Below are 17,605 nucleotides of genomic sequence, written 5' to 3'. Positions count from 1 at the left end.
ATCGATTAGTTGTTTCAGCCCTAATATTGTATAGGATAAGTGGCCAGAGCTTTTTTTCTTCAGAGGAACCGATCAGTCGTCGTGTACATATCGTGCATTTAAAAATTTAAAAATGCTGCACTCCTGCTGGCAACACGCCTTGGGGATAGATGTCCGAATAGAAATTGATGAAAGCTTATCTCCATAGTAAATAGGGAGAAAGAGGGAGAGGATGATGGGGTGGGGTTGTGGCGAGAGTCTGGGTCAACTTTCGAGTCAGTTACAGTATATATTTTATGGCCGGGCGTCTATGCGGACACAGGGATCCCACACCTGTTCGAAGGTCACAAGAGTAATATTTATTTTTACTGTAAGAGTTTCCATAAGTTTAACTTCTTGAACGTAGTAAGGCAGGTTATGATACCGTTTGAAAAGGGATTTCAAATGAGTTTTCCTTATAGATCGTGCGAACAGAGGTTTGGTGGGTTGATGCCCAAATTCTGTTCCATTCCTCTGATGTAAATTGTTTAGTCAATATCTGTCTCTATTTTGTCTCATAGTTGTGCTTTAGGTGTGTGTCAGACTGTGGAGTCATCAAGTTGGTATATATCTGAGATTAGTCGCCTGCTTGTTGCTCCTGTAATGCAAAGCTTTTTAAAAGGGGTAGGAGGTGGAGATTGTGCAAAGTGTTTAATTTGCATATAACTGCATAAAGCTCACAAAGGCAATTTGTATTGCTTTTGTATGGTTGTAGAGGACACAAAAGATTTTAACTTGGCGTCTGAGATTGCCTATGTGGAAGAGGAACTTAAAGAGGAAGTAAACCCTGATGAGTTTACTTCCTCTTTGATTCCCTGCAAAGGTAAAGCATAATGGACTACTATGCATCGCATAGTAGTCCATTATGTGTCGCTTACCTGACACAGGAGCCAGCGAAGTCACCGCTGTCCCCTTGTGTACGGAGCCTCCATCTTCTTGGTGGCTCTCGCTGCTCCGGCGCTGTCATTATACGGAGCCGCTATGACGTAACTCCCACGTATGCGCACGGGAGCCGACACTCGCGGCACATTGCCGTTAACAGTGGCACGCTCAGTGCGCCTGCGCCGTAGACAGCGGTGCCTGTCTTTTGGCAAATATCTCCTAAACCGTGTAGGTTTAGGAGATAGTTCTTGGACCTACAGGTAAGCCTTAATCTAGGCTTACCTGTAGGTCAAAGTGGTTTGTAAGGGTTTACAACCACTTTAAGCATCCATGGGATCACCATACGTTGACATCAACGCTCTGTATCGCTGCTCCAGGTGAGTAGCCTCTAATGATCCCTTCACAACATCTCAAGTCAGGTGCCAGCCCAGCTTGTGTGCTGCACAATGGAAAAAAAGGAAGATCCGGACAGCTGCCCTCCAACAGTCTACTTTATTCGGTATTAACATTAAAGCGGAGGTCCACCCTAAAGTGGACCTTCCGCTCATTGGAATCCTCCCCCCCCCTCCGGCGCCACGATTGGCACCTTTCAGGGGGGAGGGGGTGCAGTTACCTGGATAATCCAGGTAACTGCACCCACTTCCGGGATAGCTCTCTGCGGAAAGGGGCGTAGATCTACGCCCCTTTCCGAAAGTCCCCCGCTGCCTGCTGGGAAACACACAGATCCCAGAGGCAGCGGGTCCATCCTTATTGCACAGCGCGACTCGCGCATGCGCAGTAGGGAACCGGGAAATGAAGCCGAAAGGCTCCACTTCCTGATTCCCATACCCAAGATGGCGGCGGCAGCACCAGAGTGACGATCGAGAGATCGGCTTCGGGTGCCGACATCGCGGGCGCGCTGGGCGGGTAAGTGTCCTTATTTTAAAAGTCAGCAGCTGCTGTATTTGTAGCTGCTGGCTTTTAAAAAAAAAACGGCGGACTCCCGCTTTAAGTGCTAGTTCACACCAGATGCAGTTCCGTGCACTTTTTTTTTTTTCTGCACTAAAAATGCATGCACTGTTCTTCATGTATTCCAATGGCTCTAGTTCACACCAGTGCAGTCAGTTTCCGGTACAGAAAAAGGTAGAGCGTGCTGCATTTTTTTTTTTTCTGCACAGAACTGTACTGGAACCTAGCAAACTATATCAAAAACACACTGGAACTGCGCGTGATGTGAACTATAAGCATAAACGGATCCGGAATGTATCCGGAGTGCATTTTTGTGGTGTAAACTGGCCCTAGAAATGCATGCACAGTGTTTTCTATGTATTCCAATGGTTCTCCGGTGCAGAAACTGACTGGAACTGACTACATTGGTGCGAACTAGAGCCATTGGAATACATGGAAAACAAACTACGTGCATTTTTAGCGTAGAAAAAAAGAAAAGCGCACGGAACTGCATCTGGTGTGACTGGCCCTAAAACCAAATGACAGATGGAATACAAGCAGGTAGACCCATTCTACCCATTCTACCTGCTTGTCCCCTACTGTACTTGTTCTATCCATCATTTGGTTTTAAATGTTTATACCGAATAAAGTGGATTGTTGGAGTGCAGCCGTCTGGATCTTCCATCACCATATGGTGGGTGAGGCTATCAAGGATGGCTGGTGGTGTGTAGAGGAATAACATCACAGGGTAGGCATCTGAAATCTGTGTTAATTTCATCTGACATGTTTTCTGGATCTCTTTAGTAAACTTCTATTTGGTAATTAGATTGATATCTCTATACTCAGTGGCTGGGCCCCAAATCATGGAGTTGCAATGCATCAGTGCAATCCCAAATGTTTGTCTTTGACTATTTAATTATAAGAGTATAAGACAGACCAGAACAGCACTAATCTGAGATGAGACACATAGTAGTATTTTATGATATCCGGGAATTCCACTCTGTGGCGTTTACAGTCCTCCCAGGTGACTCAAAGGAGATCACACTGGCGTTTTTTCAAAGTTGTCAGGCGAATTTTGAAACATCCTATTTTCAAACATTTTTCGCTTGTAGGGTGAAGTTGAGGTCCACATCCAATGATGTGTAGGATAGGCCTCTAACACTTATGTTATTGCAAACATAAACAGGGAGTCAGCGCTAAAGAAAAGAAATGGGCAAGTTGCAAAAGGTAAATATACAGTACCCAAACCAACAAAGAAAATAAAGCAGCGCCTCCAACTATAGAATAAAACATGTGCCATCAATTCAGGTTGGTACCAAGTTGGCTGGCGCGTTGAGCTGGGAATTTTCTCTGGCTTTGTTTTACAGGCATTGCCCTTCCATGCGCTTCTTGCTGCAAAGGCCAGTTATAGGTGGGGTCAGTGACCATTTGCTTGTACCGTTGGCATAGGGCAGGGATATGCAATTAGCGGACCTTGCAATTAGTTGCAAAACTACAAGTCCCATGAGGCATAAGAAGACTCCGACAGCCACAAGCATGACACCCAGAGGCAGAGGCATGATGGGACTTGTATTTTTGCAACAGCTGGAGGTCCGCTAATTGCAGATTCCTGGCATAGGGGATGCACTGGACACCTTTGCTGCCATTGTGCTGGGTGTCCCGTGTGCCCCTGTGCCTTTTTAAGGAGGTGTTGGCTCACTCTCCCTTTGCCTATCTATTATAATACATGTGCTTCTACTATGGAGGCTTTCAAAAATGTATGGAGTTAGGACTGGGGACAATAATGGGGTGCCTTGTCGTGTCCTCCACAGCTTACGCATGTATTTCCAAATGTGTGCTTACTATACCTCTGTTTTTAACGCATACTCTTGGGTTAATACAAGGTTGGCTGGCGAGTTAAGTTGGGAATTTCTTTAATTTTGTTTCCCATGACCTTCCATGTGCTCCTTGCTAGGTAAAAGGTAAAGGTAAAGGTAAAATGCTAGTAAAACAATTGTCATGACAAATAAAACGGTGCACATACAAGGAGAGCCACCAGTTCCAAGCATGGGAGTGGCGGCAAGATGTCAGCGTGTAGCTCTTTTCCCAATGTGTTTCATGCAAATGCACGTCGTCAGGGGGACGCGTGACCGCATGTTTTTACTGCCACCCCCAAATTAGAAAATATAGCCTATACCAGTGAAGATGAATCTTGGCACCCCAAATGTTTTGGAACTACATTTCCGATGATGCTCATCTACACTGCAGAGTGCATGAGGATCATGGGAAATGTAGTTCCAAAACATCTGGGGTGCCAAGGTTTGACATCACTAGCCGACACAAGTCCTATTGTAATTTAAGGTTATTAAATATTACTTTTCCCCTTCAATCTGTAGCTCTGTTCTTTTCTGTAAAATACACTTCAGTACCTGCCTACCTGGAGGTGTTCTGTACACAGATGGTGTACAGAACGCCCCCCCAGATATAAAATGTCCTGTGTGATTGACTTATTGAATTTCCCAGAAGTCTGCACTGAGAAACAAATCAGATTTCAAATGTCATTTTTGGTGAGATGCTCCAAAAGGGATGTAGACCCTGAGATGTTCCTCCAGAGCCCTGCACGTGCAGCAACTGATTGATAATAAAATTACTCCCATTGGATTCACATGGACACAGCTGTTTTTTCAGAATAACAAACGGTAGGACTCTGCAATAAATTTTGTTAAAATCCCAGCAATGTACATTGATCGCGTAGAGGGGAATGTTTTTTTTTTTTTTTCCTCTCCCATTCTTCACAAGTGCAACCATGTGGTTGCTGACCACTTACATGGTTTCAAAGACAAACCAGTGTTGATTGAAAATTCATACATAATTTTTTTTTTTTTTGATCCCCATATCAATTTTACACTATAGAGGGCTCTGTGGTGTTTTTTTTTTTTTTTTTCTTGCTTTTTTCCTTTTTTTTCCTTCTTTACACAGCAATTTTTAAAGGTTGTCTTTTCAGAATTATTATTTTTTTTTTTTAATAAACAATTAGTTGTGGTCGGAACATTAGATTAAAAGAAGCAGCGGGCAGAAAACTGCTTGGTGTGAAGCGATATCAGTATTGGTAATTAATACTATGCATGAAATATTAAATTAATCTTTACTGACAGATCAAAATTGTGATGTCTGATAAATGTAATGATGTTTTTCTTTCCAGGAACAAGACTCTTCAGATGGAGAAGATCAAGGCCAGACTGAAAGCTGAGTTTGAGTCCTTGGAGTCTGAGGAACGACATCTAAAAGAGTACAAGCAAGAAATGGACCTTTTACTTCAAGAGAAGATGGCTCATGTAGAAGAACTGAGGCTTATTCATGCTGACATTAATGTGGTATGTATTAGAGCCATTAAAGTACATTTAACCAGTTCCCAGCCAGGCCAATTCTGACATTTCTTTTCAATGCGTTTTGATTAGCTCAGCATGAAAAGAGCTTTCCTGGAGCATTTCAGTTCTTGGTAGTGCAGCTGAAGCAAACCATCAACTATGGGTGGCAAGGCACTGTCAAAAGATCTCTGGGATAAGATTGTGGACAGGCACAAGTCAGGAGATGGATACAAAATTTCAAAGGCTTTCTCAATGCCTAGAAGCACGGTGAAGTCTATTATTAAGAAGTGGATGGTATTTGGTACAACACAGACCCAGCCTGGATCAAGACCTTACTCCAGCCTGGATGAAAGAACCAGGAGGAAACTGGTCAGAGAGGCTACCGAGAGGCTTACAGCAACTGTGAAGCAGTTGCAGGAATTTATGACAAAGGGTGGTCATGTGACAACAATATAAAATTCTCCACAAATGTCGCTTGTAAGGGAGGATTGTGAGAAGGGCCACGTGTAGGCATGACTGAGCTTTGCCAAAATGCACCTTGAAGATTCTGATACTACATGGAAAAAGTTCCGGTCAGATGGGATTAAATTAAAATTGAATTACTTGATTTCAACGCCAAATGATGTCTGGCGAAAATCCATCCAAATAACACCATTCCTACAGTAAAGCATAGAGGTGGTAATATCCTGTTATGGGGGTGTTTCTCTGCAGCGGGTACTGGAGCACTTGTCAGGATAGAAGGAAAAATTGATGGGGCAAAATACCATCAAATTCTTGAGGGACATCTGCTGCCCTCTGCCAGAAAGTTGCCAGTGGGAAGTAGGTTTACCCTCCAAGTTCCAACCTGACAATGACTCAAAGTACAAATAACCACATAGTGGTTGAAGGAGAGAAAGGTCAGAGCCCAGACTTAAACCCCATTGAAAATCTATGGAATGACTTGAAGACTGCAGGCCTCAAACGGTCACCATCAAATTTTACTGAACGTGAGCAGTTCTGCAAAGAAGAGCGGGCAAATGATGCATAGTCTAGATGTGCAAAGTTAGTAGAGACCTATCCCAGCAGACTAAAGGTTTTAACTAAAGCAAAATGTGGTTACACTAGGTAAAAACAGCTGGATAAAACAAAAACGGTGTCTGTTTTCACTTCAGGCTGCAAAGCAACAAAGTGTGATTATTTTAAAGGGGGGGGGGGGGGTGATTCTTTTCTATGTCCACTGTACACTAGCTGTTGGACTTGGAGCTTGAATTTTGGTCAGTAGTGGGTAGAAATTTAATCGTAAGGTACTGAAACTCTTTGGTGACTTTACCACCTAGGTAGGTAAAGGTGTTCACTATTTTAATCCTCTTTATGCAGTCTGGCAGCTCCCTTGCCATGGTATCCAAGGGGAGGTGGGTAGATTAGTCCCAATTAATAACCAAACCTGACTGGGAGCAAAACTCTGAAATCAGGTTCAAGTAGATCAAGGAACAGGATTTGTTACCTAGGAACAGTAATACATCCATGGTTACATACAATGGGCATGTTTAGATGCAGAGCAACAGTGTGCCAACTGTAGATATCTGGGTGATCCACACATTATCACCTCCTGCTCAAATGGATATTCTACCAACCTTAAACAGTTGGTTAATTGTCAAAAAAAAGTTTGGGGGGTCTACCTTGTAGCATGTACCATATATGTTGGTAGGACCATGAGAAGAGTGTGATAGAATGTGGGATCACATTTCCAATATCAACTTTGGACAAGGACACTAACTTTGCAAGACTCTTCAGAAATTCCCAGGATTAGCTGTGAGGGAGGGAGGAATTCCGCCAACAGCTTTCCCTGCTGATAGGACAGTCTACTGAGAAGTTTAAATACACCTGTGTGTCTGTTACTGAATGTAGTCTACCTCACCCTGTGTCATTATGCAAAGAAAGGGGGGTTGTTCTTTGAGTGTATATCTTTGTGTGCCTCTGTTTAAATAAAAAATTCATGTTCCAGTTGAGCAGCCAAAACGAGTACTGCCTAGTTCTTGGTTGCAAGCGGCTGTAACATCTAATATCTATATTCAGACTGGAGGAAGTGGTATATGATGGAAGCACTCAAGCAGAGTGTGGGACGTTCCGTTTCAGTTGCTAAACTTTTTTTAATTTCTATTTTTAGTTTTGGTCATGCTTTATATTTATTCTTATTTTTACTTTGTTTTAGTTTTTGAGAGGGGTACTTTTTACATTTTTCCAATTTCCTCTTTAACCACTTCCCTACTGGCCTATAGTCATATGACGTCCGCAGAAGCACTCTGCCACCCTGGACGGGCATCATATGACGTCCTTTGCTATCCAACGCTCCTGCGGGCCCCCGGGGGGTGAGGCATGTTCCCGGAACACAATCCGTCCCAGATCAGTGTAAAGAGTCAATAGAAATCAGCTCTTTACCACGTGACCAGCTGTGTCCAATCACAGCCAGTCACATGCACTGTCCTCGTGCTCAGTGTGCAAATCGGGGACGAGGCTTGTCACCCTGACACAGCCCATCCCCGATCGCGGTAAAGAGCCAATGAAACTGTGTCCAATCACAGCCGGTCACAGATTGTCAGCCAGTCGCGGTAACTTGCTGTTACCGGGTTCTCCTCCTCACACACTGATCATGTGTGAGGAGGAGATTCTGGTAACATCTAGTTACCAGTTACAATGTACACCCAATCACATCGATTGCCCCCCTCCCTAATAAAGAGGATCTGTCACCAGCCCAACCGAGTACCTGTCACTGGCCCATCTGAGTACCTGTCTCCAGCCCATCAGATTACCCGAGTACCTACCTGCAGCCCATGCCTCATAGAATATGCCTTGGGGTGTTTGCTTTCCAAAATTGAGTCATTTTGTGGATAATTCCATTGTCCTGGTGCTCCAGGACCTTCAAAAGTGCAATAGGAAGGAATAAAATGAGATGTGTAATTTATGCTCCTAGAATGCCTGAAGGTACTACTTCAATGTTGGAACTCTGTATGTGGCCAGGCTGTGTAAAAGTCTCTCACACATGGAGTATCGCCATACTCGGGAGGAGTAGAAGAATATATTTTGGGGTGTGATTTATTTTTTTTATTTTTTTTGCTACGTACATGCTGTGTGTTAGAAATATCATATAAATTGACCACTTTCTGTAAAAAAAAAAATAAAAAATAAAAAAAATTTCATTTTCTTTCCACTTATTTCGAAGACTTATGGAAAGAAATGAACCGTTCAAAAGACTCATCATGCCTCATAGAATATACGTTGGGGTGTTTTTTCTTTCTAAAATGGGGTCATTTTGCGGGCAATTTCATTGTCCTGGTGCTCCAGTGCCTTCCAAAGTGTGATAGGTTGTTAGGAAATTTTAGAATGTATTTTGGGGTGTAATTTTAAGTATGCATATGCGGTGTGTGAGAAATAACTTGTTATGACAATTTTGTGTATAAAAAAAATTAAAAAAAGAATTTCTTTATTTTCCCAAGAATTGTGGGGAAAAAATGACAACTTCAAAAAACTCACTATGCCTCTAATGCCCCATACACACTATCAGATTTTCTGCCGATTTTTTTTTCCCTTTAGGTTTGCCATGTAGTAGAAGGGCCTTCTTGACCACATATATTTTATGGTTTTGGTAAATCTGAAGGAAAAACTCAGCAGAAAAACTGGTAGGGTGTATGGGGCTTTATACTAAATATACTTTCCAAAAAGGGGTTATTTGAGGGGTATTTTCAGTTTCCTGACATTTCAGGGCCTCAAGAGTTGAGATAGGCCAGTGATGGTGAACCTTGGCACCCCTGATGTTTTGGAACTACATATCCCACGATGCTCATGCACTATACAGTGTACTGGAGCATCATGGGAAATGTAGTTCCAAAACATCTGGAGTGCCAAGGTTCGCCATCATTGAGATAGGCCGTCGGTCCATCAGGTGTATTAAATTTTCAATGATTTGCACCATAACTTCTAGACTAAGGCTGGCCATATATTATACAATTTTCTTCTATAGATTTACCAAAACCATATAATATGAGGTCAAATCTAAACACTTTCAATTTGTGTGCAATCAGGCAGGTCCTTCTACTACGCAGTTGAAGGTAAGTCTAAAGGAAACTGAATAAGAAAGTTGTATGGTGTATGGCCAGCTTAACTTTCACATAGACCAAATAATATACACTTATTTTGGGTTATTTTTACCAAAGATATGTAGAAGAACACATTTTGTCCCAAATTTATGAACAAAAATTACTTATTTGCGAAATTCTATCCTAGTAACTATTTTTTTTTCTATCTTTGTTTTTTTTTTTTCAAAATGTTCGCCCTTTTTTTTTTTTTTTTTTTTTTTTTCACTTGTGTCGCAAAAAATAAAAAACCCTGTGGTTATTATTAAATACCACCAAAAGGAAAGTTCTATTTGTGTGAAAAAAAAAACAATGAAAATTGTGTTTGGGTACGGTGTAGCATGTCTGTGTAATTGGCATTGAAAATGCAAGAGCGCTGAAAGCTGAAAATTGATCTGGGCAGGAAGGGTGTATAAGTGCCCGGTATTGAAGTTGTTAATTGATTGGGAGTCAGATGCACTTTAAAATTCATGCCAACACATGATCCATTATTTGCCACACATGAAGAAAACCAGAAGTGGCTGCTAGCTATACAAATCCATTTCTATTTTTTCAGTCGTGAGGCACCCCAGTTCGCCCTCCTTCCCTCTCCCCCTCTTCAGTCTTCACATGTTTGCTTGATAATAAATCGCCACCTTGGCCCATGATGTATTATACTGTATATCCTTCCTACCACAGGGATATCCTTACCTCCATGACTAAGCCCCGTGGGTGGGCCGAAACATTAAGCCTTTGAATTTTTATCAGGGCCAGTTTAGAAGATAGAAACCCAGTCCAGATGCGTTCCAGGTGCTTTTCTGCATGCGCGTTTTTGATGCAGTCCAGTACTTCCTTTTTTTTTCTGTAAATGAGGACAAGTTGCAGTGCATTTTTTTGGTGCATTTAGGTGTATTTTTGATGTGTTTATGCCCTTGTACACTCGGTCGGACATTCCGACAACAAAATCCATCAGATTTTGTCCGAAACTGGTGTTGCATACACACGGTCGGACAAAGTTGTCGGAAAATCCAATCGTACGTAACGTGATGACGTTATTTCGTTACAATGGGACTACGTTCAGGCTAGTAGCCAATAGCTTTGGTCCAGGAATTTGATCTGAGCATGCGTGGCACTTTGTCCGATCGGAATTCTCTACACCCAATCGGACAAAGTCCGATCGGATCATGTTGTCGGAAAGTTTTATAGCCCAGCTCTAAAACTTTGTCGGTCGGATACTCCGACAGAAACAGTCCGATGGAGCCCACACACGGTCGGATTATCCGATAACACGGTCCGATCGGACATTTTCCGTCAGAATGTCTGACCGTGTGTACAAGGGCTAAGTGTTTCAGTGCAGGAAAAATGCAGCATGTTCTACTTGTTTTTTTTTCCTCTGGAACTGCAAGCACTGGTGTGAACTATGCCATTGAAAACCATATAACCTTCCATGCGTTTTTGATGCAGAACAAAAACGCACTGGACTGCACGTGGTGTGAACTGGCCCTCAATGAATACAAGGTTTCCTGTGATTGGCTGAGGTGGAGATTGTGATGGCATCTGTCTGTCTCTCCAATCCAGCCAATGAGAGGAAGCATTGTATGTATTTTTACTAAATAATAATAAAAATTGTTTTTTTTTCAGGATACTGTGCAATTGGTAATTTAATTGAAACTGTAATTGTTATTGATTTGCATTCTGTAGATGGAAAACACAATCAAACAGTCAGAAAATGACCTGAACAAACTTTTGGAGTCTACACGTCGCCTACATGAGGAGTACAAGCCACTGAAGGAGCACGTGGATGCACTAAGAATGACTCTAGGACTACAGAGACTACCAGACCTGTGTGAGGAGGAGGAAAAGCTGTCTTTGGAGTAAGTCCGAGTATTGCCATATATCCTTTTGACATTTATACTTGCTTATGATTTCTAATTTCTCTTTTCACATATAGTATATTGCACCATTTACACTCTGAGTGATATTATATTAAGAAAAATAACAAACGCCTATCCTGTAACTTTAAAATATTTAAATTGGTATTAAACTCTAAAACCAAAAATGTAATATATTGCAGCTTATCACTCATTACATGTAGTGGTTGCATTAGTTTTCTTTTAAGCGTTTTTCCCCCTCTGTTTTCACCTAATGATCTGCCCAGTAATGCACCTCCTGTATTAGATCACCCCCACACTGGATGAAGGAGCACGGGGGGGGGGGGGCATGTTTGGACGGCAGCATTGTTAGTCTGGGAGAGGGGACTGTTAGATGGACTAGCAGATTTAGATACTCTAACACATTAAAGCCAAACTCCGGATAACACTTTTTATAAGCAGTTACAGCAAACTTTCTTTTTTCCCCGTTTGAGAGAAAGGCTTTACATAAATAAAAGCTGATCATTGAAAGCACACTGTCAGTGGTAAATGGTTTGTCTCAACCCTCTCACTGCTACATCTGTTGAAAAATCACAGACTTCCTGTCAGGATCACCAGGTGCAAATAAAGGAAAGAGCCTAAAAAAGAAACCAAATGCAGCCATTGAATCTAAGAATTGTTTACCTGCATGCAATATCAATGTTTGTGTCTAGGTTTAATAACGCTTTAAAGAATTATTTTTATAAATAAAAAAATTACATTCTGCCTTGACTGCTCCACAAAACCTGGAGAGAGAGAAGAAATTGGTGATTCTCTTTGTTCTCAGGAGAACCTGGTTTGCAGACATACTCAGACTGCTAGGAGTAGACCCCTGGCCTCCTACAAACAGGCCAGATATGCTCTCTTAGGGTCCCTTACAACACCCTGTTCTTCCTTGGGACCCTAATCTGAATCTCTCTACCCTGCAGAAAACACCCCTTGAACCAAATGTTGAATGATCACTAATGTTAAGTAGCCTTCTTGGTTGCCATCACATCTGTCAGGCGTGTCCCTGAGCTAGCAGCTCTATCTTCTAAGTATCGATTTCTCATTCTTTACAAGCACAAAGTAGTCTTGTGCCCAAAACCCCCTTTTCTTCCTAAGGGTGTACAAGTCTTCCACCTCAATGTAGACCTAGTCCTTTCCTCTTTGTGCCCTCCTGCCAAGCACTAGCCCTTTGCCAGGTCATGAGGGTAGGATGAAGAAATTAGTGTTTGTGTGTTTTTTTTTTTGTTTTGTTTTGTTTTTTAATGACTTCTTACTATAATAAACACTCTAAGCTGGCCGAAAAGAGCAACACCACAGAGAGTGAATTTACTGACTTTTTTTCTTTTCTTATGTGTAATTCAAACCATGAAAATTCTAAACTACTAGGGAAATTGAATATCATGGTGTGCAGTAACCTGTGGCAGTCAAACAAAATGTAGTTTTCAGCAGCCTAGACTAGTTTAAGTATATGAAATCTAATTTCTGGTTAATTGCTGTAATTATCGTACACCACAGTTTGTTTTTTTTTCCAAGTTTTGAAAAAAATTATATACCGTACCTAATGCACAGTCTACAAACTATTTAAATGTTCCATTTATTACAAAACCCCACCACGACATATCAGTAATATTGCTTGCCCATAATAAAATCTCAGGCACTGGCAAAGCCTTTTTTAAATTCCTGTTTTTTCTATTTATTTTTTTTTTCTTCAGTACATCATTAAATGCTTCTGCTCTTATGTCTTGTTGCAGCTACTTTGAAAAACAGAAAGCTGAATGGCAAACAGAGCCCCAGGAACCACCTATACCAGAGTCCCTTGCAGCAGCAGCTGCAGCAGCGCAACAGCTACAAGTAGCTAGAAAGCAGGACACCCGACAGACGGCCACCTTTCGGCAACAACCACCTCCTATGAAGGTATCCTGTTTTTTTTTTTATTTTTTTTATTTTTTTTCCCCTCACCCCCCCTATTCTTAAGTCTATCATTGTTTTCAGACAGGTAATGTCAGGTGGGGTCTCTTTTTTTTTTTTTTTTCTCTGTTCAGATACTCTCCCCGTGGAAAACAGTCCTGTGTTTTGCATAGGGTGGTTCTAATAAGATGTCAGTGCTTCTGTTTGCATCATTGCATTGTGATTTCATGGTACCCTGGTGGTACTGTCAGCACTGTATTATAATGTATGTAGTTGGGCTTTAAATTAGCTTTCTTTTATTCCTTTTCACTACTGTAAGTCTTGTTCTTTGGTCTCGTTCCTGGCCGTTTTTTTTCTTTCTTTTAAGCTTAGCTCATTAGATCAAGCTTAAAAAGCTTAGATCAAGCATTAGTATCTGTCACTTAACCACTTAAGCCCCGGAAGGATTTGCCCCCTTCCTGACCAGAGCACTTTTTGCGATACGGCACTGCGTTGTTTACTGACGTTGCACCCCCACAAATAGAGCTTTCTTTTGGTGATATTTGATCACCTTCTGCGAATTTTAGTTTTTGTGCTATAAACAAAACAATAAAAAAAAAAAACAGTTTTTTTATTTTTTGCTATAATAAATATCCCCGAAAAATTGTACAAACAAATTTCTTCATCAGTTTAGGCTGATATGTATGTATTCTTGTACATATTTTTGGTTAAAAAATCGCAATAAGCTTATATTGATTGGTTTGCGCAAAAGTTATAGCATCTACAAAAAAGGAGATGGATTTATGCCATTTTTACATTTTTATTATTTATTTTTTATTAGTAATGGCGATCTGTGATTTTTATCATGGCTGCCACATTATAGCGGACACTTTTGACACTATTTTAGGACCACTGTCAGTTATACAGCGATCAGTGCTATAAAAATGCACTGATTACTGTGTAAATGACACTGGAGGGGAAGGGGGTTAAACACTAGGGGGCGATCAAGGGGTTAAGTGTGTTCTAGGGAGTGATTCTATGTGTGGGGGGGGGGGGGGCTACCACTGACATGACAACGATCACTGCTCTCGATGACACGGAGCAGTAGATCCCTGTTATGTCACTAGGCAGAACAGGGAAATGCCTTGTTTACATAATCATCTCCCCGTTCTGCCACTCCATGGGCCCCTGGCTGGCATAGTCTGTGGGACCCGTGAGCAAGGTCACGAAGTACGCGGCTCCCACAAGCTCCCACAATGCCCCAATTTAAAGGGGACCTACCTGTACGCCCATTTTCCCAGCCGTGCCATTGTGCCAACATACACTGTCGTGTGCTGGTCGGCATGTGGTTAAAGTGACTCTAAAGGCAGAAGGTTTTATATCTTTATGCATTAAGATGATAAACCTTCTGTGTGCAGCAGCCTCCCTAATAATTACCTGAGCCCCATCTCGATCCAGCATGACCGGGCTGTCCCGGACTCTCCCTCCTGATTAGCTGAGACACACCGGAGCCATTGGCTCCTGCTGCTGTCAATCGGTCAGTGAGCCAATGAGGAGAGAAAGGGACACAGAGCAAAGGCTCAGCTTGGCAGGAGGGTGGGGCCAGGAGCACCGGGGAGGGGCCCGAGAAGAGGAGGACCTGGGCTGCATAGAACAGTTAAGTATAACATGTTAATTAAAAAAAAAATGTATGTATGTATGTATATATATATGTGTGTGTGTGTGTGTGTGTGTGTGTGTATATATATATTTATATATAATATATTTATTTAAAAAAAAAAAAAAAAAAGACATTTAAAGTGGTTGTAAACTCTCTTACATATACCCATGGAAGTGACTGACCACAGAGATGAGACAAATCCTCCTACATAATTTGTACCTGTTTATCTGCAGTCTTCTCACTTCTACAGCTGTTCAAGGTCCAGAATTTATAAAGTTTGAGCCATCACAAAACAGGTGGCGCAGAGCTCAGTGAGGAGAGTTCTGAGAGTTGTTCGGAGGGAAGGAACGCACCCCCTTATCACAGCACACAGGAACAGAGCTAAGACTGTCAATCAGCTGGAGCTCCTCCCCTGTCACCTTTTTTTCTTTTGGTGTCAGGAAAACTTTTCAGAAGGATTTCATGCTGATAGCAGAGTAGTGTAGCAACAGACAGAATTACACTTAGTGCTCTTAATTGATACAAGTACACACTATAGAAGGGTACACTATGTTCAGATTTCATGTCTGAGGCTTACAGCCACTTTAACTTGATAATAGTAATTTTTCTGTTAAACGGTGAATCTGAGAACGAGGTATACACACAGGTAAACGTTCTTGGTTCTCTAATTGCAAGGTTAATTTTATGTTCTCGCGGCAAGGAGAATTTTACATTTGGATGTCTATAGTCTCATTGCAGTCGCAAATAGGTGAATTTCTTTATTCAACTACTGTTTAGGTCCTTCTGTTTTTTTTTTTTTTTTTTCTTTTCTTATTGATGTGACTTTCCTTCTTTTAAAATGGTACTTATTATTTTATATTTTCTTTTCCAGGCCTGCTTATCCTGCCACCAGCAGATACACCGCAATGCACCAATCTGCCCACTGTGTAAAGCAAAAAGCCGTTCTCGGAATCCAAAGAAGCCAAAACGGAAACAGGATGAATAGAATGACCTGATTCCTGCTTCAAGCCCAAATACTCCTTTTACCCCAACTTCCGTCTAGTACCAATGTAACCGTGATTGCCCCAGTTCCTGTGCAAACTTGAACTAAACGTGTGGTGTTTTCTATTTCGTGTGTTGTAAGCACAACGGGGCTTGTTTCATTATGATGGCACAGTTACAATGTAAAACCAAGCTGCTAACTAAAGCCAAAACTAATATGGCTGCTGTTTTGCTGTAACTTTGCCACAATCCTACATTCCCAGTGTTTGTTGTACCTTTTTTGTTAAAGAGAAAGAAAACTGAATTATTGACGTTTTTGGTGCTATTTTCACTTTTATGCTCTCTGAACAAAGCTTTCCATTGCTAGCAGAGGATATCTGTGCTATTACTGAACACAAACGGACTGCTACAAAATAATTCTTTTCCAGCATTTCAGTTTCATGTTTCTAGTAAGCAAATGGGTCAGTTAAATAAAATGGAAGCTGTTCATATAAAATGTACTGTGTGCTTGTGTGTAAGAGAGGGTTTTAATTTTGTCATATTAATGGTATAGAAATGAGTCATTTCTAAAGTGCAGCCAAATTCACAAACCGAAAAATCAGCACAGGGGACATACCTTACAGTCAGTAGGCTGTGTCCCTTGTTCTGATTCCTCTGTTGGTAGTGTCCACCTTTTCCTCCTGGCTGCTACATTCATAGAAGCCGAACTAGAGCTTCTGTGAATGAGAAGGGATCTCTGAATGGAGGGGTGGAGCTATTCATAGAAGCCTTCGAAGGGCTTCTTTAAAGGGGTTGTAAAGGTAAATGTTTTTTTCACCTTAATGCATTCCATGCATTAAGGTGAAAAAACATCTCACACTGCGTTCACCCCCAGTCCCCCCGTTTTTACTTACCTGACCCCTCGAAAGTCCCACGCTCGCCCCCGCCGCCCTCTTCGCCAGCTGATTGGCTGGAGTGGATGGATTGAAAGCAGCGCAGCCATTGGCTCTCGCTGCTGTCAATCACATCCAATGACGGGCGGGGGCGGGGCCGTGTGATAGAGCGAGCGGCTGTATCATGGGAGGACGCCCGCAGGTGCTTCTCGCCATGCGAGGGAGCTCGCATGAAAGTGAGAAGTACCTGCGGGAAGAAGCAGAGACAGCCGCCGAGGGACCCAAGAAGAGCAGGTTTGGGGGGCCACTCTGTGCAAAACGAGCTGCACAGTGGAGGTAAGTATAACATGTTTGTTATTTTTTTTACTTTACAATCCCTTTAACCACTGGAGCCCCAGAAGGAAGGATTTACTCCCTTCCTGACCAAAGCACTTTTTTGCGATTCGGCACTGTGTCGCTTTAACTGGTAATTGCGTGGTCGTGCAACATTGCACCCAAACAAAATTGACGTCCTTTTTCCCCACAAATAGAACTTTCTTTTGGTGGTATTTGATCACCTCTGCAGTTTTTATTTTTTGTGCTATAAACATAAAAACGGCGACAATTAAAAAATTTTTTTTGCTATAATAAAAAAAAAAATAAAAAAAAAATATATATATATATATATATATATATATAATAAATATATATATATATATATATATATAATTTTATTGTACACAAAATTTTTCCTCAGTTTAGGCCGATATGTATTCTGATACATATTTCTGGTAAAAAAAAAATTGCAATATGCGCATATTGATTGGTTTGCGCAAAAGTTTTATAACGTCTACAATATAAGGGATCGTTTTACGGCATTTTTATTGTTGTTTTTTATTTTTTTATTAGTAATGGCAGCCATCTGCAATTTTTATTGTGACTGCGACTTTATGGCAGACTCATCGGACACTTGACACTGTTTTGGGACCATTGTCTTTTATACAGCGATCAGTGCAATAAAAATGCACTGAATACTGTGTGAATGACACTGGCAGGGAACGGGTTA

At 41.5% G+C, this 17,605-nt stretch overlaps 1 protein-coding gene across 1 annotated transcript in view; it reads left to right on the top strand.

Annotated features, from left to right (window-relative positions):
• Positions 1 to 16,184, top strand: part of ZC4H2 (zinc finger C4H2-type containing) — a 28,670-nt gene extending 12,486 nt beyond the window's left edge. The window contains exons 2-5 of the mRNA XM_077476317.1: positions 5,009 to 5,180; positions 10,964 to 11,136; positions 12,912 to 13,074; positions 15,579 to 16,184. Of these exons, the coding sequence (XP_077332443.1) occupies positions 5,009 to 5,180; positions 10,964 to 11,136; positions 12,912 to 13,074; positions 15,579 to 15,692 (622 nt within the window). The 3' untranslated portion in view covers positions 15,693 to 16,184. The remainder of the gene's footprint in view (positions 1 to 5,008; positions 5,181 to 10,963; positions 11,137 to 12,911; positions 13,075 to 15,578) is intronic.
• The last annotated feature ends 1,421 nt before the right edge of the window (positions 16,185 to 17,605 follow it).

This window comes from Lithobates pipiens, unplaced genomic scaffold (genome assembly GCF_037356315.1).
Source record: "Lithobates pipiens isolate NorthernLeopardFrog02 unplaced genomic scaffold, aLitPip1_a1.2 Scaffold_1, whole genome shotgun sequence".
In the NCBI taxonomy this organism is placed as follows: Eukaryota; Metazoa; Chordata; class Amphibia; order Anura; family Ranidae; genus Lithobates; species Lithobates pipiens.
This window is presented reverse-complemented; position numbering and strand designations above follow the sequence as displayed.